Below are 22,506 nucleotides of genomic sequence, written 5' to 3' on the forward strand. Positions count from 1 at the left end.
TATCAATCAATCTAAATCATTGGTTTGATCCAATAACGAATTTAAAACAATTGGGTAACAATTATTACACAAGAACAATAAAATTAATAACATGGAAAATGCAATCAAATCAATTGTTGGAAAATCTTTAAATCAGAGATAAAAGTTAACTGAGACTTGCGATTGTATTTAAATTGTTTCACCTTAAATGGTTTCAATTAGAATCAATAATTTGATTTTCTACAGTGAAAAGTGTTAATTGTCATGAGAATTAATTTGTGTAACGATTCATTGAAGCAAATTAATTATTCACATTTAATTAACAATCTAAATGAAAATGTATCTTTTTATCATTCGAGACAATGTTTAATTGTTCATTCTGTTTTCTCTGTAATTAATTAATCTTCTTATTATTAAATCTAATTCCTGATTCGTTGCACATTGACAATCAATCAAATTGTTGTTCATTTACAATGACATCAGTTTGACAGGTTGATTATGTTTCTACATTGTTAACATTTACAGTCGACAATTAAAAAGTAAGGTAAGTCTGAATACTATGAACAATTTAAATTGTAGTAATTAATACCTCGTTTGTTGATTTACCTTTTATGGTTAAATCGGAATTGATTAATCTAATCTTGTAGTATGAACAATTTAGAGATAAATTGTTAACTCGATATATTAATTTAAGTGTCGATTGATGATTGAATTGATCTTAAATCAAATGGGAGAAAACAATTTAACAGGATTAAAGATTTGATTTAAATCCAATTCTATTGTTAATAGTTGATTAAATTGCTGGTTAACCATTTGTGCATGAATATCAGAGTACAATTAAATTTGTTTACTTTTCTGGTTAATCAACTTTCTGATTGCTCCAAATAGGAGACAGATTAATTTTACATATTCACTTGACTAATCAAGAGCAATCAATTTTGATTGAAAGAAACATAATTGTCAACAATAAGTAAATTGTTATAAAAGATTGAAACGAATAACAAATGACAAATTGATTCGCTTGGAATAAACTAATCAATTCAATTAATTTCCATTCGTAATTATAACAATCAAATGATCCAAAAGACGAACACCATTTAAATTGTAACAATTAAGTTGAGAGAAAAAAAATGTTTGCTAACTTTGAGAATCGAACGACGAGAATTTAAAATTCTCATGTTCTAATCAATTTAATTTCTTCTCGATTACCTGATGATCGGGAGGATGGAAGATGAGATGAAGATGAAGAGGAAAAAGAGAAAAAATTGATTCGAATCACAATTAAATCAAATTCTCTTTCTTTCCGCCCTTTTCCCTTTTCCATTTTCTTTCTTTCATATTTTCTGGTTTCTCTTTTTCTCATCTCTCCCAATCTGTCATCTCTCTTTAACTCTCTCTTTCTCTCTCTCTCTGTGGATTTTGATATCATTTTTTAACTCCTCTTTTCCTTGTTAATCCAAATCTAGTTCTGTTTTTCATTAGTGACAGAATTTAGGGCGATTAGTGTCTAAAAATATCAATTCTCATCTTAACCAACGAACGAAAAAGCAAAAAAAAATTGGGCCTTAACCATCTCTTAGCAACGGGATCTCTCTCACTCTCTTTTTTAGTTTTCTCTCTCTCTTTTCTCATCATCACCTTTTCTTTTTCTTTCTTCATCATCATCATCATCATCGACAACAACAACAACAACAATATCTTCTTGTCTACAGTTCACCATCATTCTCAGTTGATAATCTGAAATTCAGGTTTTCCAATCAAAGAATACAAATAATCTGTTTTCATTTTTTTTTCTTCTGTTTTGTTTTCTCTTGTTCTGTGATTTTGTGAGTTCTTTGCATTTGCTTTTCTCTACCTTTGAGCTATTTTTTTTATACAATTAATTTAATAGTTTCCTGAGCTTCATCATCACCTTACAGATTAACCATGATTAAAAATCGTAAGTTGATTTAATTCTGTTCTATGTGTTGGGTGTGTGAGAATAAAATGTTATCATATTAGTCATATGTTTCTATTGTTAACATTTTCTCTATGCCGGTCTAACTATTTTCTTTTTTTTTGTAATTTTCTTTTCTTCTTTTCGGTTAACCATAATTCCATGGAACTGTCACAAATGTCCTGATATTCTACATTTTCACTGTTGTTCTGTTGTTCTTTTTTTCATCCTTCAATTCTCTTCTATTGTAGAGAGTGTATTTGCCAGTCTTCCACGAACAACTCGAGGTTTACCTTTGGTTTTAGGAGGTGACCCCAAGGGTAAACATTTTCTCTACCCAAATGGTAATTTCATCATAATCCGTGACATTGAACATCCAGAAATCGCTGAAATTTACACTGAACACTCAGCTCAAACAACGGTAGCCAAATATTCACCATCCGGTTTTTACATCGCTTCCGCTGATCAAAGTGGTAAAGTACGAATATGGGATACAACACAAAAAGAGCACATCCTGAAAGCAGAGTATCAACCCTTTGCTGGAATTGTCAAAGATTTAGCTTGGTCACCCGATAGTCAAAGGATTGTAGCTGTTGGTGAGGGTCGAGAAAAATTCGGCCATGTTTTCATGATGGAAACAGGTACATCGGTCGGAGAGATATCTGGCCATTCAAAGGTTATCAATAGCTGTGACTTTCGACCCTCTCGACCTTTCCGTATAATCACTGGTGGTGAAGATAATTTAATCGGTATCTTTGAAGGGCCACCATTTAAATTTAAACAACAATTGGAAAATCATACCAAATATGTACAATCAGTTCGTTACTCACCTAACGGTGAAATCTTTGCCTCTGGTGGTTTCGATGGACGCATTTACCTATTTAAAGGTAAAGACTATTCTCTCATCGGAGAACTTGGATCACCAGCTCATTCGGGAGGCTGTTATGCCGTTGCCTGGTCTCCCGATGGATCTAAATTAATCTCATCTTCCGGTGATCGTACAGTTAAAATGTGGGATGTTGAAAAAATGACCTGTATTCAAACTTACAACATGGGCGATGATCTTCTTGACCAACAAGTTAGTTGCCTATGGCAAGGTAAAAATATCCTGTCCGTATCTTTGTCGGGTTACATTAATTATCTTGATGAATCAGATGCATCTAAACCCTTGAGGGTTATCAAGGGTCACAATAAGTCAATCACAAGTCTTACCGTTAATTATAACTCTGAACCACCAAACATTTACACAGGAAGTCATGATGGTTTTATCAATTATTGGAATTCAGTTAATGGTGAAAATGATCGAATCAAAGGTAAAGGTCATGCCAATCAAATTCAAGATATGAAATATCGCGATTCGACCGGTGAAATAATCACCATTGGTTTAGATGATACAGTTCGAGCGATTGATGTTAACGATCAAAGTTTCAAGGAAGACATTCACATTAAGCTTCCCTCTCAGCCCAAATCATTGTCATTTTTAGCCAAAAATCAAGACAAAGCCGTGATCGCCGCCTATTCAAGTATAACTGTGGTCAATTTGAAGCAAAATAAAATCGAGCAAAACTTTTCGGTCACCTATGAGCCTACCTCAATTTCAGTGCATCCAAGTGAAAATCACTTTGCCGTTGGTGGACTTAAAGACCACAAGGTTCATGTTTACACCTACACCGAAGGATGTGATTCAATTACACCTAAAATTGATTTAGATCATCGTGATTGTCTTGCCGATGTAGCCTATTCTCCAGACGGTCAATTCTTGGCCGCTGCTGATGCTAATCGAAAAGTTGTCCTTTATCGATCCCCCAACTACGAATTGGCTCATAACGTTGAATGGGGCTTCCATACTGCAAGAGTTAATTGTCTTGCTTGGTCACCTGATTCACTTCATCTTGCCTCAGGATCACTTGATACTGGTTTAATTGTTTGGGATGTATCCAAACCTCATAATCATATTGCTCTGAAAAAGGCTCATCCTCAAAGTCAAATCACCCGAATCATTTGGTTAGATGGAAACAAAATTATCACCACTGGTCAAGATTCAAATGTTAAGATATGGACAGTTGAATTCAAATGAACATTTCTAAATTATTCTTGATTTAATCCACTCTAACTTTCTTACACTTCGAAACCCACCTTCCTTTTGTTTTCTCAATATCAATATCTCTCTATTATTCAATATTTTATGATCTTTTGTTTAAAAAAATTAACTCTCTCAACTAAATCACACATAAATTGTCATGATAATCTAAAAATTATATCACAATGAATTGAAAAAAAAAACTGGTTCAATAAATGAAAATTTTATCTACAAACCTAATTATCAACAATTTATCACAATTAATCTGATGATAACTAAATTGTTTCAAAACTGAGAGTTCATGAAGAGTAGATATGAACAATTAGCTAAATCAATAACAATTGATACAATTGTATCACAATAATGAACATTGTTGATTGTTGGATAACCTTAATTGTAATTAAAATAGAAGGTAAAATATTCTGAATAACCAGTTTCTGTTTTTAACTGAAATAGTTAATTTTCACTTGATTAATCAACCATTGAATCTTAATTGTTAAACTAAACAACAAAAATAAGAAACCTTAACCTTAACTGATTCATCCTTAATCCTTAATCAATTAACAAATAGAATCAGCAACGAGAGGCCAAATAATCAAATTAATTTCGGTCATTGATCAGTTTGATCATTGTGATCAATATGAAAATCAATTAGTCACAAAATAATTGTCACAATTAAGCTCAATCTTAAACTAGATTATCAATCTCTTTACAATTAACGGGTTACACTTGATTGATTACTTGATTTTCCTTATTTAGCCTTCAATTAATGAGACAATCAATGTCATCAAGATAAATTTACCAATTTCCCGAAAAAAAGTGAAACAATTTAAGTGATTATATGAAAAAAATTGATTTAAATGATTAGATTGAAAAAAAATGTAATCAAAAAAGTCCGAGGTAAAAAAGTTACAGCAATTTGATCAATAAACAATTAAGCAAATGAAAAATACAAATACAATTAAAAGTTAATTATATTAGTGGAAATTATTTCTCCCTTGGCAATCATGTTCACGATGATTAAGATGATTGTTGAGTGTCAATGATGATGATAATTAAATTAGAAATGGATAATATAAGAAATCACCAGCGTTCCCATGCAAAGATAAAAACATCATTGTGATTAGTTGATTGCTGTTAATCCTGATTACTGAGATAATCCCGATGCTACAATTTGAATGCCACAAATGTTAGAGATGTGATAATCCATACACGCTTGATACAATTGAATTTGGGCAATTCCAGAGGGAAATTGTTCCTCGGCCTCTTTCCGGCAATCTTTGTGTTGATTAATAATCTGAGGCTGTTTGGTAACAATTAAAAGAGACATGAGAATCATGATTAACATAAATTGTAACAATTGAAATAAAACGCATCAGTTACGACTCTTAAGTTGTCAAATAGCAGAATAGTTCAAACAATTAAACAAAGAGAAAAAAGAATTTGCTAATTATTCTGATATTTTCATGAACAAGGTTAAAGAAATTTAATTCTTTTGGTTAATTGTTGATCGTATTCTTAATATTGTTGATATTCGAACTGATTGGAATTATTATTAGATTATTTTACCTCGATGGTTGAATCAAGTTTCTTGTTCTTAATTTCGCTTTCTGCTTTTTCGAAACGATAATTTCCATCATCGGTGAACCAATTTTCGGCATTTAGAGCACATTTAGCGACCTGAGTTCGATGTTTTTCGACACTTTCTTGGGTAATATTCTCAGGTAATGGAATAGATTTGAGGCAAGTTCGAATGATTTCGGCCTTTTGTTTCTTTTCAGCTTCTTTGGGTTCTAATTGTGGACATTTGCCCCAACTGATGGTCGGTGGACGAGGTGGACCTTGCAATGGAACGGGTCCCCCAGCACCAGCACCTTCATCTCCACCTTCACCTTCACCTTCACTTGAACCTGTACCTTCCTCACCTGACGAAGCAGGTAAGGGTTGAGGGGGCGAATCATTCACATTGGCAGTTGAATCGGAAGCTCCTTGGGCCAAATTACGAGCAAATCGCTGGGGTTGAGAGTAAACCGAACTGACGAAAAGTAAACATAATATTGTGAGACAATTAAACGATTTCATGTCAATAAATCGAGACATTATTACAAATTAAATGCTCAGAACTGAATAATTATCAAGGGAAAAAGTCCAACAATTAACCAAAGACACACACAAAAAAAATAATGACAAAGACCTGAAGTCGTTACGATAATCACAACTAAGAGAAAAGTAAACAAGTTAACCAAGCGATCGTAGTAAATCAAATGATCAACTAACCAAGAAACACTTTGGAAATATATCAATGAAGTAAATTTAAATTAGAGGGAGTTGATTACTTAAATGAGAGAGAAAGTGAGAGTTAGTGAGAGTCAATGGCAATTATAATTAACGAAAAAAAAGTAAAAGGAAAGGAAATTGATTAGGAAAGAGAAAATATTGTAAAGTTGAATAGATTTAATAGTCTAGACCAACAATTAACCAGAAATCGGTAAATCATGTCAAGGAAAATTGTTGATTCTTTAGTTTCGACTTGGTTGACAATCATCATTGATTTAATTCATTGTGACCAATCAGTAAATTAACGGTAAAAAACGGGGAGAAAAATTAAAAGTTTTCATCAGAATAAATTTAATTCAATTCTTTTTTGTTTATGAATGGATATTCATTGTTGATTCTTGATTGTTGATTGTTACCTTTTCACTATTGAGTTTTGTGTTGATGACAATGTTGATTACATTTTCGTTGGAAATTGAATTAGATTCCTACATTTTCCTTGACATAATTAACGCTTGGTTAATCTATTAGGTTACTGATTACTGATTAAGCTTTGCAACCTTTTCTCACTTTCACTTTTACTATTATCTAATTAGTTGACCGTTAAACAATGGATTAACCAGATTACAGTTAATTGACTTTTCACCGAGGGAATTTACACTTTCAATTAAAATTAAACTTCCTCATGTGGAAACATTTTGTAGAAACTAACAGTTAATCAACAATTAAATTTGATTGTGTCAAGTGTCAAATGTATTTGTAATTTTCCATCTTGATTCAATCAAGTTGATTGTAATTAGTTTTTTCCGTGTTTAATTTAAACTTGGGGACACTCAGTATGGATCTTTTTAATTAGTTTTTCATTCATTCATCTCAATAGGTATCAGAAATTAAGTTAATCAATATCATTCAAGTGTTAATTGTTTTTCAATGTCAACATTTTTCTAATTGATTGGTAACTTAAGGTAATTAAACCATATAAGGTTGGTAATGGTTGGATAAATTAACCTCGTGTTGATACAATGTTTACACTTTTGTCAATTAAAATTGATTTGATTTTCTTTGTAAATGAATAAATTAATCACGAGAATGATGCTAATTAAATATGGTAATTAAAAAGTAACACTTGATGAGTATCCATGAGAGAGAATGAGAGAGAGAGGAAGTTGATTTTGTTGGCCGATTATCACTGTTGGTGTATCACAATTAACTTAATCTCAGTCCGATATTTCAATTGTGTCAATATGAGAAATATTTATTTCAACAATCAAAAGTAATTTGATTAATTTTTTTTTCTTTTTTTTTCGTATGCTTATGCAGGCTTAATTTCTTCAATTAATTAGTTTCCCTTCTGATTTGTTTGGGTCACACTGATTTAATTTAAATTGATTCATCTTGTTTGGTCTGGTGATTGAATTGTCTTGGTGTTGAATTTGAGTGAATCAGCGTGTGTTGATTATAATTAAACCAATTTGATTAGGATCGTAGTCAGTTAGTAAATGAAGAAGAGTAGGAAATTGGTGAGTTTTTTTTTCTCTGTAAACATTAGGGAGAATCAAATTAGACTTTGAAAATTGTCTTTTGATTTTCACCAACATTTCATGTAAAAAAAAAATATTAACTGACTTTAGATGAGAACAGTCTTGATAGTAATTAAGACTTATCAGCAACATTTAACTCAGAAAGCTCTTCTTCTAGATCATCCAGATCTTCATCGTCATCAAATAAGTTCTCATCTATAGGAATGTCGTCAACTTTAACTCCAGACGTTGATGATGATGAGGTTGTTGCTTCCGGTAAAGGAGCTTCGGTTGTTTGTTGTTTTTCATCTTCATCTTTAGTGTTAAATTGTCGCTTCCCAGAAATTTGTGTACCACTTCCGTCGACATCACGAAGATCACTTTGAAGAGCACTAAAGTCAATTTCTTTAATTTGATCACCACTTTCAACATCATCTTGATCTTCCCTTTTAAGATTATCAAAAGTGGCTTCATCATCATCTAAAGTTCCGTCATTGACAAGTTCGGGATTGAAAGTGAACATTTCCCGACCACTAAGACCAATATTACGACCCGCTTTGTATTCAGCTCGTCTTCTTTCAGTTTCTTTTCGACTTTTCTCCTTTTTATCGGCAATCTTTCTTTTCTTCCATTCCATAAATGATTGTAATGTAATCTTTGGAAGGTTATAATCTAATTTAGCTCTTTCCTTTTCAACTAGATCTTCAATTGATATTTCATCTTTTTTATCTGCTTTTTTAAGGTCCTTTTTTAACACAAATCCTGGTGGAAGAGCATGTCTATAATGGCATTTATCACCGTTAGGACATTCCCAGAACCATCCATATTTACTTGATTCAAGAGCTTCTAAGAAGAATTTACAAATAATATCAGTTTTAGGTTTTGATCTATCCTTTTCTCCATGTTTCTTTTCCACCACGTCTTTGAGTTTATCTTCATCCCAATCCTCCATTTTATCCTCATCACGAGTATCTTCATACATATTACGTTTCTCTCCTTTCTTTTCAACAGCCAGATTGTGACTGAATTTACACTTATCACCTTTACTACATTGTCCTTGCTTGAAAAACACACAAATAACTGACTTAGGGTCAACACCTTTTTCCACCTTTTGGGTTACCACCGGTTTAAATAGTTTATTAAATTCTTCCAATTCTTTCCTTTTCTCCTCCTTTTTACTTGCTGCTTTCGGCTGGTCTTTACCTTGATTGGCATTGTAACATTTAGCAACTTGTTGGATAAATTTTTGAGTTTTAGCTCCTTTCTTATTCTTCAGGCCAAAAGTCTTATCCTCAACAATTTTCTCCTTCTTTTTCTGTTCCGTCTTCTTACTGGCTGCTGGTGGAGCCTTTTTGGGAGGCATGGTTCACTTCAATAGATAGAAGATCTACAACCAAATTAAAAGAAATAAACAACTAAATCAATTAAGATAATCAATTAATTAACAACATTAAAAAATAAAAAGGTAAAAATCTATAAATCTAAACAAAAACACCGACGACGAAACACATGTTCGAAAACGCCCTCTATCGTTTTCTAAAGAAAAGACTAACATCCGAGGGAATTTTAACCAATTTTCTAATTCTAAAAAGTGAATCATCAATTTTGTTAATTAATCAGTTCTAAAAAAAGATTATTGATAATCACATTAATCATTTGAAGAAAAATTATCTCCATCTTTGGAAAACTTATTTCAAGATTGTGATCGTGAGGTTTTCCCTTTAATCGGATTAGAATTAAACTGTTTACATTAAGAGAATTGGTTTACCTTTTGTCTTTTCTTAGGCCTAACCAGGTAAACGTTTCTTTTTGTAATGTGAACCTTTTTAATTGTTAACTTTCGTTAATCAGTTCACTGTTTTTAATTAAACAGTTTAATTCTGTGAGAAGAATATAAAAAGGAAACATTTTTCTCCATCCTTTGTATTTCCCTCTCAAAGTTGCAATTTCATGGTTAGTCTCTTATCCATGCCTATTGTTTAGTTACCATTAGTTAGTTTTGGTTTTCAACAACAACAACATTTCTGTTTTTGGTTTGTTAATGTGTATCTTTTAATTTGTTTGGTGATATTTGGTTCTAATTAAACAGAGAATTCCTAATGGCCTCTGATCCTCCACAAGGTTCAAGCTCCATGAGACCATTAAGTGATCTAGATTTTAGATCGAGCTCATCTGATGATTTAATTTTTCCTTATTGTGATGATGTGATGAAATATGAAAGATTGGCTAAGATTGGCCAAGGTACATTTGGTGAAGTGTTTAAAGCTAAACATAAACAATCAAAGAAATTTGTTGCTCTTAAAAAAGTTCTTATGGACAATGAGAAAGAAGGTTTTCCAATCACTGCCTTGAGAGAGATTAAAATCTTACAATTACTTAATAATGAAAATGTGGTTAATCTCATTGAGATTTGCAGGTAAATATGAAACATCAGTCAGCTGATGAATTACTTTTTGATCTATAATCACAATTTTCAATTGAATAATTTGATTTTTTTTCTCTTAATCTTTTTTCAGAACCAAAACAAAAGCCGATGGAGTCAAAGGTTCACCGGCCACATTTTACCTTGTATTTGATTTTTGCGAACACGATTTAGCTGGTCTGCTAAGTAATATGAATGTTAAATTCAGTTTGGCTGAGATAAAAAAAGCGATGCAACAATTGTTCAATGGACTCTTCTATATTCATAGTAATAAGATCTTACATCGAGATATGAAAGCATCTAACATTTTAATCACTAAAGATGGTAAACTTAAATTAGCCGATTTTGGACTTGCTCGAGCATTTAGTGCAAATAGTACAAGTAAAAAGTATACCAATCGTGTGGTTACCCTTTGGTATCGACCTCCTGAACTTTTATTAGGTGAACGTAATTATGGTCCACCAGTTGATCTCTGGGGTGCCGGTTGTATAATGGCTGAAATGTGGACTCGATCTCCTATTCTTCAAGGTGGAACCGATCAAAGTCAATTAACTTTAATCAGTCAACTTTGTGGATCAATTACTCCAGAGGTTTGGCCTGGTGTTGAGAATCTCGAATTATTCAATAAATTGGAATTGATAAAAGGACAAAAAAGATTAGTTAAAGAGAAATTGAAAGGTTATGTTCGAGATGCTTCTGCATTAGATCTTCTCGATCGATTACTTTGCCTTGATCCATCCAAAAGAATTGATTCTGATTCCGCTTTAAATCACGATTTCTTCTGGTCCGATCCAATGCCCGGTGATTTAGGTCGAATGTTGTCCCAACATTCAACATCCATGTTCGAGTATCTCGCTCCACCACGAAGAAGAGTTACCAACCACCCGGCTGCTCCTGTAAACCAAATGAGACGAACAAACAACAAAGATGGACAATATCATGATAGAGTTTTTTAATTGCATGTAAAAGAATCAAAAAAGTCGCCGATTGATTGTAAACCTTTTCCCTCTCTCTCTCTCTCTCTCACCACTTTCTCACTCCCACAACCTAAAAACAAACAATTACTTCAATTATCACCCATTCTCGTGTGATTATCGTTCACTTTTTTCTTCTCTGTAAATATCACTATTTACATTTATGATCAAACAACAATTAATCTCATCTCAATTAAAACAAAATCTGTATCACAAACATTCAAGTATCAAATTAAACCTTACGTTCAATCTCAGACCAAAATTTACCAATGTATCGACCAAAACACATTCAACTCTTCACAATATCAACAACAAAAAAATTCCAACTAAGATCACAATGAATTAGAATTAAAAATGAAAAAATTAAATGCAAATAATTAGATTCGATTAAATTTACCGGTAACAATTAAAGAAGAATCAAAGTGGCGCCATCTCGTTTTACGAAAAGTTAACATGGAATTTGAGAAACTGAGTCTGAGTTCAATTGGTTTTTAACCAGATTTTTATTTATTAATCTTTTGACTTTTATACAAAGTAGTTTATTTAATTAAATTGGTTTTCTTTTAATTTTACTCAACACATTTAAGATAAAATGGTTCTTGATTTGGATCTGTTCCGTGAAGATAAAGGAGGTGACCCTGAAAGAGTCCGTGCCAATGCTCGTGCAAGATTTGCAGACGTGTCCGCTATAGACTCGGTTATATCCATAGGTTTGTTGATTTAATCTGTTTTTTTTTGTAATTCTATTGATTAATTTTGTGTAATAGTATTTGAATTATTGTACATAACGTCTGGTTCTTGATTAGTATCTTATTTGGATACCGGTAGTTTTACCTGGTTCCATTTTTTGATTGATTTGCCGGTTTTACTATTTTTTTCTATGTTTGGTTAACCATATTTTGTTTTCTTTTCTTTCTTTCTTCTTATACTTGTTGTTTTACTTTTTCTAATAGATAGTCAATGGAGGAAAACTCGTCACACCCTTGACCGGTTAAATAAAGCTAAGAATACAATTTCTAAAGAATATGGTAATGTGATTAAAAAGTTAAAAGCTTCTGGTACTCCGGTTAATGAGAGTGAAGAAAAATCAACCGTTGATGAGGAACCTCTTGACTTAACTAGCCTATTGGATAAGATAAATGAACTTGGTGGAGGTAATGATGAATCTTTGGGTAAATTGAAATTTATCGATCAGAGGTTGAGAAGCAAATAATCAAGGTTAATGAGGAACTCGATTCTTATGAAAATGAAAGGAATGAAGTTCTTAGAGAGATTGGTAATCTTCTTCATCCGGAAGTTTTCATCTCTGATAATGAAGATGAGAATCAAGTAATAAGAACCTGGGGTAATGTTGAACTTGGTAAAAAAGCAGAATTAGAAGCAAATGTCGTTGGTGGTGAAGGTGATTCTCCCAGTGGATCAACACTACAATACCTCAGCCATATGGATTTAATCACCATGATTAATGGCATGGATGCTGAGAGAGGCTCAGCTATCGCTGGATCTCGTAGTTATTTCCTAACTGGACCTGCCTTCTGGTTACATCGTGCCCTCATAGATTATGCTTTACATTTTATCTCTGAAAAAGATTTCAATCCTATTTATACTCCATTTTGGATGAAAAAATCACTCATGGGACAAGTTGCTCAATTGAGCCAATTCGATGAAGAATTGTATAAAGTTATTTCCTCCAAAGGAGCCTCATCTGAAGACAGTGAAGATAAATACCTGATCGCCACATCAGAACAACCAATAGCTGCTCTTCATCGTGGTGAATGGCTTAATCCATCAGTGTTACCTCTTCGCTATGCCGGCTTTTCTACGTGTTTCCGACAAGAAGTTGGCTCTCATGGTAGAGACACCAGGGGAATCTTCCGTGTCCATCAATTTGAGAAAATTGAACAATTTGTCATCTCAGCACCTTCAAAATCTTGGTCATATTTCCATGAAATGATCTCCAATGCTGAACAATTCTATCAATCACTCGGCATTCCTTACAGAGTGGTCAGCATTGTCTCTGGTGCTCTTAACAATGCAGCCGCCATGAAATATGACCTGGAAGCTTGGTTTCCAGGCTCAGCTGCTTTTAGAGAACTTGTTTCTGTCTCTAATTGTACCGATTATCAGTCACGACGTCTTCAAATCAGGTGTGTAAATAAAACAACAAAAAATAGGTCATGATAACGCACATGATGATTCAGATTCTCTCACAATATCCTCAACTTCCCTTCCAACATTCACTTTAACGTTTACGTTACTTTTAACTTGTTAATGATATTTACTTAATTTTTTTTTATACCTTTCCTTTTCTTATTTCCTATTCTCATCAGGTATGGTCAAACAAAAAAGATGACCGGTCAAGTTGAGTATGTACACATGTTGAATGGCACCTTGTGCGCTGTCACTCGAGTTATTTGCGCTCTTCTTGAAGTCCATCAAACCGCCGAGGGAATCAATGTTCCCGAACCTCTTAGACCTTTTATGCCTACCAAATTCAAGGAATTTATACCTTTTGTAACTCCAGTTAAAGATCCAGCAGCTACTGTTAAAGAATAGAAAAGAAAATATATTAAAATGGAAACAATAATTACAAATAAAATCCCAATTCTGTGTTTAGAAACAATTAACTCTAAAAAGTAACATCATGGATAAAAGAGAAAAAAAGAGAAAAATTGAATCAAAATCTTTAATCAACCAATAAATCAATCTGACGACTTACTCATCATCATCATGACACTTTAAATCAAAAAGAAAAAGAAAATTTCAATCCAAACAATTAACTAAATAAATGATTCCAAATAAACAATCTACATTTAAAGATTACCTCAATTGGATGTTAACTAGACGAAAGTTAAATCATTCTACAATTAAGAGACTAATGAATGGCCGTGACTCGATTAATAAGGATTAGTTGAATATAAAGTCCACCGGTGCTTATAACTGTTCAGTCATTTATTTGACTAGTTTTTGAACAGTTCGGTTTATTGAAATTGGTTATTAATTATTAGTCTTTGTGGTTTATAATTAATCGTTTCCGCTCTGGGTCTTAAATGTGATCTTAAGAAACATTTTTCTGAATTAATTTGTTTGAGATTTGATGTTGACTTGTAAAGACTCATTCATCAGCCGAGTGTCACTGTGCTCGAAATTACACTAATTGTTAGCAAACATCGTCTATTTAATAAAACCTTTCTTCAATTGTCTTTCTTTTGAACAATTAAATCAAATTTTCTAATTGTGATAATTGTCCCTAACTATGGAAACGAAAAATTAATCAACCAGAATCCAAATGAAACCACCAATTTTTGTCACTAAAAAAGTGAAATGATTTTTCCGAAAAAATAAATTTACTAATTTCTGTTATTTAAAAGGGATAATTTAAACACAATTTAACTATTAATTCACTATGATTTAGTGATTAGTGACATTTGATTATTGTGATTATGGATTTAAAAAGGAAACTATTGAAAATTGATTCGATTATCATTTCATCCAACATCATAATCATTGTGCTCTTGAACATAACACGATCTAATTGTCAATCTCGTTTCCTTTATTCATCAGGTAAGCTTATTAATTTGTTTTCTTTTCTCACAACTAATCAATTTTCATTTATTTCAGTTCAAATTTACGAGCATTGCTACAATAATCATACAATTTATCCTGATTCATTCTATTTAGTTCATGATAGAGACAATGACATCTCGCTCCCAAATTGTCACATCACACTTGAAATCGATCGTTTTGTTAGAATTAATATCCATGTCCGACATCTGAAAATGACCAACATGGTCATCGACATAGCAGAGGCTACTTGTCATGATGGCCCACATATTTTGAGTCATGTTTTGATAGACGACCAGGAAGATTTTATTAGCGTTAGCCCTGGATTAGTACCTAATGTTGTTATAATTAACCCGAGGATTCTGGATGCTTCTTTTCCTGGTAAAATTAACGCGAATATAACAGTTACGCTCTATCAAAGTGAGTAAAATGAGAATATCAATTTAGCGACAATTCACTAATTTCCTTCTTTCCTTTCGCATCTTCAAGAAGTTTATAACGAAAGACAATGTCACGAGTTAGGTAGCACGAACCTTTTCTGTGGAAATGGTCAATGTTTATCTGAATATTTTAGATGCGATGGTGTCGAGAACTGTTTATTTGGTCACGATGAAAAAAACTGTTCAAGTAAGTTGGAAATTGTGAGCTTTTAATCGGATCAAATTAATTGTCTATTATTGATCAGCATCATCACCTCCTTCTCAATCAGATCAACCCTGGTTGCTGATTCTATTATCCATTTCGACGGCGATCATGTTTCTCATTATTTCTTCGGCCCTGATTTGGTTTGGATGGACCAAGATAATGATCACGAGGAAAATAGTGACCACAGCAAAGTCCAGTAAAACTGTGGATTTAGAAAATCATCATTCACTTTCAATTTAGTTCTCTTATTGTTCAAAATATTCCGATGAAAATATAAAATCAATCAATGATTTATTGGTCTGTTTCTTATAATTACTTGAAGCTTAACTTAATTGCATTTCATTTGGAAGTTTTCAATTTCAGTGAAAGTTGTTAAATCAACAATTTAATATCTATCAGTTTGATTAACCATAACCTTTTTCATCTAAATCATCTTGCAGTTTTAACCAATAAGAGTTGACTATCACTATTATACATAAGATGTAATCTAAAATAACCATTAATATAAAAAAGGGATAATTTAAACATGATTTAATTGTTGATTAATCAATTGTGATTATTTGATTATGAATTTAATTAAGAAATTATGGAAAATCAATCCTATTCCAATTGTCATCAACATGATTATTATTTCAGTTTTAAACATAATAAGATCCAATGGTCAACTTCCTAATTATGGTTCATGTAAGTTTTACGATAAAATTGATTTTCTATCCTCGTGATTAACTAATTTTCATCTATTTGCACATCAAATTTACAGACACTGCGATTATGTTATACCTATTTCTCGTTCTTCATCATTTTATTTGGTTCATAATCAACACAATGCAATTAATCACGATTGTAGATTGTTCATAAATACCACTTATCCTGGACTGAAAACCTTCATAGATCCACTTACATTGAAATTGACAAATATGCAAATCGGTGTAGCGGAGCTCGCCGAGAGATTTGAGCCGATTTATTTCTGGGGTGGTGAACCTCATCAAGCAGTAATCGTCGGTATCATCGATGGACGCCCATTCTCAACAATATATCTCGATTTTGTGCTGATCGATTATAGTCTTCCTGCTACAATAACAGCCAATATATCGATAACTTATTTCGAACGTAAGTAAATTGTAAGAATAACAATTTATCGAGAATTGTAACTATTGTACTTTTGCTTCATTCTCGTGTTCCAGATAGTGTAAATGCGAGCCTTTGTACCACCTCAGGTAAATTCTATTGTGGAGATGGTCAATGTTTAGATCAAAGATTTCGTTGTGATGGTAGAGTAAATTGTTTTGGTAGTAAAGATGAAGAAGATTGTCAACTCAATCAATCGAGTCAACACTGGTTTCTGATTCTATTATCCATTTCGACGGTGATCATGTTTCTAATTATTTCTTCGGCTCTGGTTTGGTTTGGATGGACCAAGATAATGATTAGGAGGAAAATAGTGACCACAGTAAAGTCCAGTAAAATTCTGGATTAAAAATCTCATCATTGACAATCTTATCATTTAATTGTCATTAGGTTGAAATATTGGCAATAAGAATCAATTGATTGTTCTAAGAATAAATTGATTTCTGATTGTTTCATGTTACAATCAGTTTGTATTATTTGTGTAATATTTGATAATTAATTTAAAATCTGACCTTAAGAAACATTTTTCGGTAGAGCTCAAGATATGTCCGTAAGCTCAACTTTCCTACTTTCAGCTGACTTTTTTTCGGCTTACGATTCGCGGCTTTTTAGGAAAATGATTTAATTGATTAAAACAATTAATTCAGTTATCTAAGATTATTTGACTCCTTGTGGGTATAGAGGGTACATTTTAATCAGCATTTAACAATGAAATGAAATTTATTAGCGGAAAACGGGGCTGATTAGCTGCCGACAGTAAACATTAATTTAATTGTGTGATAGTTGGATTGTCCCAGGCCCTCCGGGCCTTTCTTTGGTCATGGTGACCCTTATTAGCGAAGACCTAACCTAACCTAATTTAAACAAACACAATTAATTGAGAAATTAATTTAATTTCCATATGTAGCTGTAATCATAAGCCGAAAAAAAGTCAGCTGAAAGTAGGAAAGTTGAGCTTACGGACATATCTTGAGCCTTACCCTTTCTTTTGAACAATTAAATCAAATTTTCTAATTGTGATAATTGTCCCTAACTATGGAAACGAAAAATTAATCAACCAGAATCTAGATGAAACCAATTTTTGTCACTAAAAAAGTGAAATGATTTTTTCCGAAAAAATAAATTTACTAATTGCTGTTATTTAAAAGGGATAATTTAAACACAATTTAACTGTTAATTCACTATGATTTAGTGATTAGTGACAATTGATTATTGTGATTATGGATTTAAAAAGGAAACTATTGAAAATTGATTCGATTATCATTTCATCCAACATCATAATCATTGTGCTCTTGAACATAACACGATCTAATTGTCAATCTCGTCCCCTTTATGCACCAGGTAAGCTAATTAATTTGTTTTCTTTTCTCACAACTAATCAATTTTCATTTATTTCAGTTCAAATTTACGAACATTGCAACAGTAATATTCATGCATTAAATCCTCCTGAATCATTCTATTTAGTTCATGATAAAGATGATGAAGTTCCGATTAACCCTTGTTTTATTGTTATCCATATTCCTCATTTTCATAGAATCAATATCCATGTCCAGCGCCTGAAAATGACGAACATGTTCATCCAGGCATCAGAACTTGATAACAATGGTGGTTTCACTCTAAGAAACATTTTAACCGATGGTCAGAACGATCACCTCACCCTTGGCCTGGTCAATAGAATATTCTCAACTAATAATACTCGAATTCTTTTCGGAAAACATGATATGTATCTTCCTGGTAAAATTAACACGCTTATTACAATTACGCTCTATCAAAGTGAGTAAAATGAGAATATCAATTTAGCGAGAATTCACTAATTTCCTTCTTTCTTTCGCATCTTCAAGATGAAGTTAACGAAAGAAAATGTCACGAGTTAGATAGCACGAACCTTTTCTGTGGAAATGGTCAATGTTTACCTGGAATTTTTAAATGCGATGGTGTCGAGAACTGTTTATTTGGTCACGATGAAAAAAACTGTCCAAGTAAGTTGGAAATTGTGAGCTTTTAATCGTATCAAATCAATTGTCTATTATTGATCAGTATCATCACCTCCTTCTCAATCAGATCAACCCTGGTTGCTGATTCTATTATCCATTTCGACGGCGATCATGTTTCTAATTATTTCTTCGGCCCTGATTTGGTTTGGATGGACCAAGATAATAATTACGAGGGAAATAGTGACCACAGCAAAGTCCAGTAAAACTATCAATTTAGAAAATCACCATTCACTATCAATTTAACTGTCAAAATCATCATCAATCTATTAATACAATAAATCAAAATATTGTACAATCAATATATTAGCTATTAATAAATCAATCATTTATTGGTCTCATTCCAATTATTTCTTTAAGCTTAAATTAATTTTGTGTTTACTATCGGAATATTTTTAATTTCAGTGAAAATTAAATGAACAATTTAACATCTATCAGTTTGATTAACAATCTTTTTATCTTGTAATTGAAGTTTCTACTGACAATTACTTATCATATTGTACATATGATGTAATTTAAAAAAGGGATAATTTAAACAGGATTTAACTGTTAATTAATCCATTCAATCAATTGTGATTATTTGATTATGAATTTAACTAAGAAATTATGGAAAATCAATCCTATTCCAATTGTCATCAACATGATTATTATTTCATTTTTAAACATAATAAGATCCAATGGTCAATCTTTTGACTATCCATCACGTAAGTTTGACTTTAAAATTGATTTCTTATCCTGATGATTAACTAATTTTCATCCATTTGCAGATTCAATTTACGGTGGTTGCAATCGGAGTTTTGCTGTTAACAATCCTATTTCAGTCTATTTGGTTCATAATCAAAACGACGCAATTAGATATAATTGTTCATTCTCGTTAAATGTCACTCCAGGACTGAGAACTTACTTAGCTCCATATACATTGGAAATGACAAATATGCAATTTATTGTATCCGAGTACGAAAACGTCGGTTTGTATTATGTATTCGATCGTGAACCTTATCAAACAGTAAGCATCGGTGGCAATTCCTTCCGGCACTCACCAATATACCTCTGGTTTCTTCTTCTCGATAATAGTCTTCCTGGTACAATAACAGCCAATATATCGATGACTCACATGGAGCGTAAGTAAAATGTGAGAATAACAATTTATCGAGAATTGTAACTATTGTACTTTTGATTCCTTCGCGTGTTCCAGATAGCATAGATGCGAGCCGTTGTACCATTACCTCAGGTAAATTCTATTGTGGAGATGGTCAATGTTTAGATCAAAGATTTCGTTGTGATGGTAGAGTAAATTGTTTTGGGGGTAAAGATGAAGAAGATTGTCCACACAATCAATCCGGTCAACCCTGGTTGCTGATTCTATTATCCATTTCGACGGTGATCATGTTCCTGATTATTTCTTCGGCTCTACTTTGGTTTGGATGGACCAAAATAATGATTACGAGGACCACTAGTACGAGGATTACGAGGATTAGTGACCACAACGTGGTCCAGTAAAATTCTGGATTTGTAATCTCACCATTGGCAATATGAATGAATCTATCGAATCAAGTGATTGATTGTTCTAAGAATAAAGTTGATTTCTGATTGTTTCATGTTACAATCAATTTGAATTTGGTAATTAATTCATCTTTTCGTGAGAGTGAAATTGATTGTTGAATAACAATCAGTGTAATGAGACTAATTATTTCACTGGGTGGTAAGTATGTTATTTATATTGATCAGAATCTCTTAATTAAATTGTAATTCAAATGGTTGTTAGTCCTTGAAATTTTGATTCTCTAATTGTATATTATTAATTGTGTATTCGCAATCAGGTTGATTATTAATAAGATACAATTTATATCTTTGAGATGAATTTAATTTTTTATTTATAACTCTAACACTGGGTAATGAAAGTGGCACAATTAATTACAATTAACTCATCATCGTAACAATTAATTGCTACCAATGATTGTAAGGTGGTTATATTGATTGTAGTTATCATTTTGATTATGATCGTTTAATTTAATTTCAGAGTCAAAGTGATGTTCATTATGTTAACAATTAATTGTTATCCATTTAAAAGTGTAATTAATTTTTTCCTACTAAACATCATCATTTTATTAGTTAATTGTTACCAATTTGTTTCATCAAACAGCCATGATTCAAGTAAGTAATTAAGACTATTTTAATCCAGTTTAGAGATCCAGCAAATCTTTTAATCATTAAATTGTTTAAAAATCCTTAAAATTATTGGTAATTTAAATTTTCCTTCAATTGCTATTGATTGTTCACAATTTGATCACATTTTTAATCAACTAATTAATTGCTAATTATCACCATGTTTTCAATGGTGGTATTGTTATCACAATTTTTGGTTAGTTAATCATGAAAATTTTCATATTAATTGTTTGATTGTGAAGGTTGTTAATTGTTATTGTGATTGAATTGATTTTCTAATTTTAAGTTAATTTTTTTTCTTTCGCTAATCAATTTTGGAGGTGATTTAATATCCCATTGTTTACCTCGAGATACTTCAAATTTAAATAAGATAATTAAAGTTAATGATGTCGAAGGCGAATCATCAGTCTACCTTAAATCATCCGATTCTGAGAAACAATTAACTGAATGTGTTACAATAATTCAATCATCGCCTGGTTTTGGGTTAATTGTTCATCCATCTTACCTTAAATTAAGCACGGACAATGTTGCAATCAATGTCTATCAATTGCATTTAGCGACTAAATCATCAAGAAAACTGTTCAATTGGTATGGTCACAATTCATTTGATTCAAATGATCAACATCAAATTGAATCAGTGGCCTGTGATTTAGCACCAAGAGATAATGTCACCACGATTCTGATCACTTTCGAGCCGATAACAAGTAATGTTACTTGGAAATCAGTTGATTTAAGAATTTTGATCACTTCTTTCATTCGTAAGTAATCACGATAATCTATTACAATCTAAATGTAATTTTATTAAATTTAATTTCTCTCTAATTGTTAGCAATCAAAGATCCACTTGCTTCTTGTCCTGGTTCACTTTATTTTGATTGTGGTTCTGGTCAATGTATTAGACAATCATTACATTGTGATGGATTTGCTAATTGTGGAAATGGTATCGATGAACATGGTTGTAGTAAGTGATTTAATCGATTATCATTTTCTCTAATCGCTAATTACTTGATCAAATGTTGTCACAATTTAATTTACTTTTAGGTCTTTCCATTCATGAAATATTTTTCATTGTAATTGCAATAATTATCATGCTTCTGATTGTAATTGGTTTAATTTGGTATGCCCGGAGAAAGGAAATCAAGGAAGATCATGAATCACAATTAGAACCTAATAAATCAACACAATCAACAATTACGACCCTTTAATTATAGAAATTAACTTTTTTATTTCAATTTTACACTTTTACTTATTATTTTCTCGATAATTAAACGACCAAAGTTAATCTATTTTCCCCAATTCATCAGCCAATAATTTACTAAAAACACTTTCGGCAGTAATCTCTGAGTGATTAATATTCTTGGAAAATCAATTAAACGATCTCAATACAAACTAAATAATAAATATTTAATTTTCTAATTGACAATTAATCAATTTTAAGATCAATTTAATTCTCACCACCAGATGTCACTTTTGTCGCAGTTTCTTTGATGATGTTAACTTGTTGTTAAAATTGCTCAGTTTAAATTTGTGATTAAATACCTGATTAATTAAATTGTAATTATAATATTTTGTTATCTTCTTAATCGTGAGAAAAAGGGGAACATTTTGATATAAGGTAAGAAAAATTTTACTTCCTCTTAGATCTCAAGTGAACATTTTTAAATATACTGAGGCGAACAAGACAAAATGGTGAACAATCTATAGGCGAACACGAATGAACTTCCGAGACTTAACCCTCTCAAAACGGAAGTCATGTTGAAAAATGCAAAAACAAACAAATTACAAACACGAAGATAATTAAATCTAATATATTGATTACTTTTATTT

General features: G+C 31.9%; 10 protein-coding genes across 12 annotated transcripts; 8 read left to right on the forward strand and 2 right to left on the reverse strand.

Moving 5' to 3' along the window:
* The first annotated feature begins 1,244 nt into the window (after positions 1 to 1,244).
* On the forward strand, positions 1,245 to 4,235 carry LOC128391237 (actin-interacting protein 1-like). Its single transcript, XM_053351091.1, has 2 exons — positions 1,245 to 1,918; positions 2,167 to 4,235. Exons 1-2 carry the CDS (start codon positions 1,906 to 1,908, stop codon positions 3,990 to 3,992), a joined length of 1,839 nt encoding a protein of 612 aa, XP_053207066.1. The 5' UTR covers positions 1,245 to 1,905; the 3' UTR covers positions 3,993 to 4,235.
* A 597-nt stretch (positions 4,236 to 4,832) lies between these two features.
* Positions 4,833 to 7,358, reverse strand: LOC128391475 (uncharacterized). Its single transcript, XM_053351376.1, has 2 exons — positions 5,565 to 7,358; positions 4,833 to 5,298 (listed from the first exon to the last, which is right to left on the reverse strand). The coding sequence occupies exons 1-2, from the start codon at positions 6,093 to 6,095 to the stop codon at positions 5,143 to 5,145; spliced, it is 687 nt and encodes a 228-aa protein (XP_053207351.1). The 5' UTR covers positions 6,096 to 7,358; the 3' UTR covers positions 4,833 to 5,142.
* Positions 7,359 to 7,497: 139 nt separating this feature from the next.
* LOC128391356 (zinc finger CCCH domain-containing protein 15 homolog) lies at positions 7,498 to 9,282 on the reverse strand. The gene has a single exon (XM_053351231.1). The coding sequence runs from the start codon at positions 9,150 to 9,152 to the stop codon at positions 7,923 to 7,925; it is 1,230 nt and encodes a 409-aa protein (XP_053207206.1). The 5' UTR covers positions 9,153 to 9,282; the 3' UTR covers positions 7,498 to 7,922.
* Positions 9,283 to 9,389: 107 nt separating this feature from the next.
* On the forward strand, positions 9,390 to 11,447 carry LOC128391367 (cyclin-dependent kinase 9-like). Its single transcript, XM_053351242.1, has 2 exons — positions 9,390 to 10,205; positions 10,306 to 11,447. Exons 1-2 carry the CDS (start codon positions 9,889 to 9,891, stop codon positions 11,165 to 11,167), a joined length of 1,179 nt encoding a protein of 392 aa, XP_053207217.1. The 5' UTR covers positions 9,390 to 9,888; the 3' UTR covers positions 11,168 to 11,447.
* A 202-nt stretch (positions 11,448 to 11,649) lies between these two features.
* On the forward strand, positions 11,650 to 14,008 carry LOC128391254 (probable serine--tRNA ligase, cytoplasmic). The gene is given in 4 exon segments (XM_053351111.1): positions 11,650 to 11,895; positions 12,139 to 12,366; positions 12,369 to 13,332; positions 13,516 to 14,008. Coding segments are annotated over 4 exon segments (1,536 nt in total). The 5' UTR covers positions 11,650 to 11,777; the 3' UTR covers positions 13,742 to 14,008.
* Positions 14,009 to 14,148: 140 nt separating this feature from the next.
* On the forward strand, positions 14,149 to 15,901 carry LOC128391428 (uncharacterized). Of its 2 annotated transcripts, none has more exons than XM_053351321.1 (4): positions 14,149 to 14,749; positions 14,807 to 15,169; positions 15,239 to 15,376; positions 15,435 to 15,901. In XM_053351321.1, the coding sequence occupies exons 1-4, from the start codon at positions 14,629 to 14,631 to the stop codon at positions 15,632 to 15,634; spliced, it is 822 nt and encodes a 273-aa protein (XP_053207296.1). In that variant the 5' UTR covers positions 14,149 to 14,628; the 3' UTR covers positions 15,635 to 15,901. The 2 variants fall into 2 exon arrangements, with proteins under 2 accessions (XP_053207296.1, XP_053207303.1); XM_053351328.1 differs by having other exon boundaries at positions 15,459 to 15,900.
* Positions 15,902 to 16,092: 191 nt separating this feature from the next.
* Positions 16,093 to 16,920, forward strand: LOC128391505 (uncharacterized). The gene is made up of 2 exons (XM_053351410.1): positions 16,093 to 16,504; positions 16,579 to 16,920. Exons 1-2 carry the CDS (start codon positions 16,312 to 16,314, stop codon positions 16,869 to 16,871), a joined length of 486 nt encoding a protein of 161 aa, XP_053207385.1. The 5' UTR covers positions 16,093 to 16,311; the 3' UTR covers positions 16,872 to 16,920.
* Positions 16,921 to 17,528: 608 nt separating this feature from the next.
* LOC128391412 (uncharacterized) lies at positions 17,529 to 18,879 on the forward strand. Of its 2 annotated transcripts, none has more exons than XM_053351301.1 (4): positions 17,529 to 17,863; positions 17,921 to 18,295; positions 18,364 to 18,501; positions 18,560 to 18,879. In XM_053351301.1, the coding sequence occupies exons 1-4, from the start codon at positions 17,743 to 17,745 to the stop codon at positions 18,757 to 18,759; spliced, it is 834 nt and encodes a 277-aa protein (XP_053207276.1). In that variant the 5' UTR covers positions 17,529 to 17,742; the 3' UTR covers positions 18,760 to 18,879. The 2 variants fall into 2 exon arrangements, with proteins under 2 accessions (XP_053207276.1, XP_053207284.1); XM_053351309.1 differs by having other exon boundaries at positions 17,532 to 17,863; positions 18,584 to 18,879.
* A 150-nt stretch (positions 18,880 to 19,029) lies between these two features.
* Positions 19,030 to 20,129, forward strand: LOC128391465 (uncharacterized). The gene is made up of 3 exons (XM_053351364.1): positions 19,030 to 19,217; positions 19,281 to 19,634; positions 19,709 to 20,129. Exons 1-3 carry the CDS (start codon positions 19,100 to 19,102, stop codon positions 20,011 to 20,013), a joined length of 777 nt encoding a protein of 258 aa, XP_053207339.1. The 5' UTR covers positions 19,030 to 19,099; the 3' UTR covers positions 20,014 to 20,129.
* A 368-nt stretch (positions 20,130 to 20,497) lies between these two features.
* Positions 20,498 to 21,975, forward strand: LOC128391402 (uncharacterized). The gene is made up of 4 exons (XM_053351290.1): positions 20,498 to 20,667; positions 21,000 to 21,437; positions 21,509 to 21,640; positions 21,721 to 21,975. Exons 1-4 carry the CDS (start codon positions 20,544 to 20,546, stop codon positions 21,882 to 21,884), a joined length of 858 nt encoding a protein of 285 aa, XP_053207265.1. The 5' UTR covers positions 20,498 to 20,543; the 3' UTR covers positions 21,885 to 21,975.
* The last annotated feature ends 531 nt before the right edge of the window (positions 21,976 to 22,506 follow it).

This window comes from Panonychus citri, unplaced genomic scaffold (genome assembly GCF_014898815.1).
Source record: "Panonychus citri isolate SS breed McGregor unplaced genomic scaffold, ASM1489881v1 Contig00011, whole genome shotgun sequence".
NCBI classification, from domain to species: Eukaryota; Metazoa; Arthropoda; class Arachnida; order Trombidiformes; family Tetranychidae; genus Panonychus; species Panonychus citri.

Coding starts and splice junctions, on each gene's coding strand:
- LOC128391475 (XM_053351376.1), bottom strand. CDS start 6,095: ATGTCTCGATTTATTGACATGAAATCGTTTAATTGTCTCACAATATTA. Junction 5,299..5,564: donor AACTTGATTCAACCATCGAG/GTAAAATAATCT, acceptor GTTACCAAACAG/CCTCAGATTATTAATCAACA.
- LOC128391356 (XM_053351231.1), bottom strand. CDS start 9,152: ATGCCTCCCAAAAAGGCTCCACCAGCAGCCAGTAAGAAGACGGAACAG.
- LOC128391367 (XM_053351242.1), top strand. CDS start 9,889: ATGGCCTCTGATCCTCCACAAGGTTCAAGCTCCATGAGACCATTAAGT. Junction 10,206..10,305: donor AATCTCATTGAGATTTGCAG/GTAAATATGAAA, acceptor ATCTTTTTTCAG/AACCAAAACAAAAGCCGATG.
- LOC128391428 (XM_053351321.1), top strand. CDS start 14,629: ATGGATTTAAAAAGGAAACTATTGAAAATTGATTCGATTATCATTTCA. Junction 14,750..14,806: donor TCGTTTCCTTTATTCATCAG/GTAAGCTTATTA, acceptor CATTTATTTCAG/TTCAAATTTACGAGCATTGC. Junction 15,377..15,434: donor CGATGAAAAAAACTGTTCAA/GTAAGTTGGAAA, acceptor ATTATTGATCAG/CATCATCACCTCCTTCTCAA.
- LOC128391505 (XM_053351410.1), top strand. CDS start 16,312: ATGCAAATCGGTGTAGCGGAGCTCGCCGAGAGATTTGAGCCGATTTAT. Junction 16,505..16,578: donor ATCGATAACTTATTTCGAAC/GTAAGTAAATTG, acceptor CTCGTGTTCCAG/ATAGTGTAAATGCGAGCCTT.
- LOC128391412 (XM_053351301.1), top strand. CDS start 17,743: ATGGATTTAAAAAGGAAACTATTGAAAATTGATTCGATTATCATTTCA. Junction 17,864..17,920: donor TCGTCCCCTTTATGCACCAG/GTAAGCTAATTA, acceptor CATTTATTTCAG/TTCAAATTTACGAACATTGC. Junction 18,296..18,363: donor TACAATTACGCTCTATCAAA/GTGAGTAAAATG, acceptor CGCATCTTCAAG/ATGAAGTTAACGAAAGAAAA.
- LOC128391465 (XM_053351364.1), top strand. CDS start 19,100: ATGAATTTAACTAAGAAATTATGGAAAATCAATCCTATTCCAATTGTC. Junction 19,218..19,280: donor ATCTTTTGACTATCCATCAC/GTAAGTTTGACT, acceptor ATCCATTTGCAG/ATTCAATTTACGGTGGTTGC. Junction 19,635..19,708: donor ATCGATGACTCACATGGAGC/GTAAGTAAAATG, acceptor CGCGTGTTCCAG/ATAGCATAGATGCGAGCCGT.
- LOC128391402 (XM_053351290.1), top strand. CDS start 20,544: ATGTTCATTATGTTAACAATTAATTGTTATCCATTTAAAAGTGTAATT. Junction 20,668..20,999: donor ATCAAACAGCCATGATTCAA/GTAAGTAATTAA, acceptor TCAATTTTGGAG/GTGATTTAATATCCCATTGT. Junction 21,641..21,720: donor TATCGATGAACATGGTTGTA/GTAAGTGATTTA, acceptor ATTTACTTTTAG/GTCTTTCCATTCATGAAATA.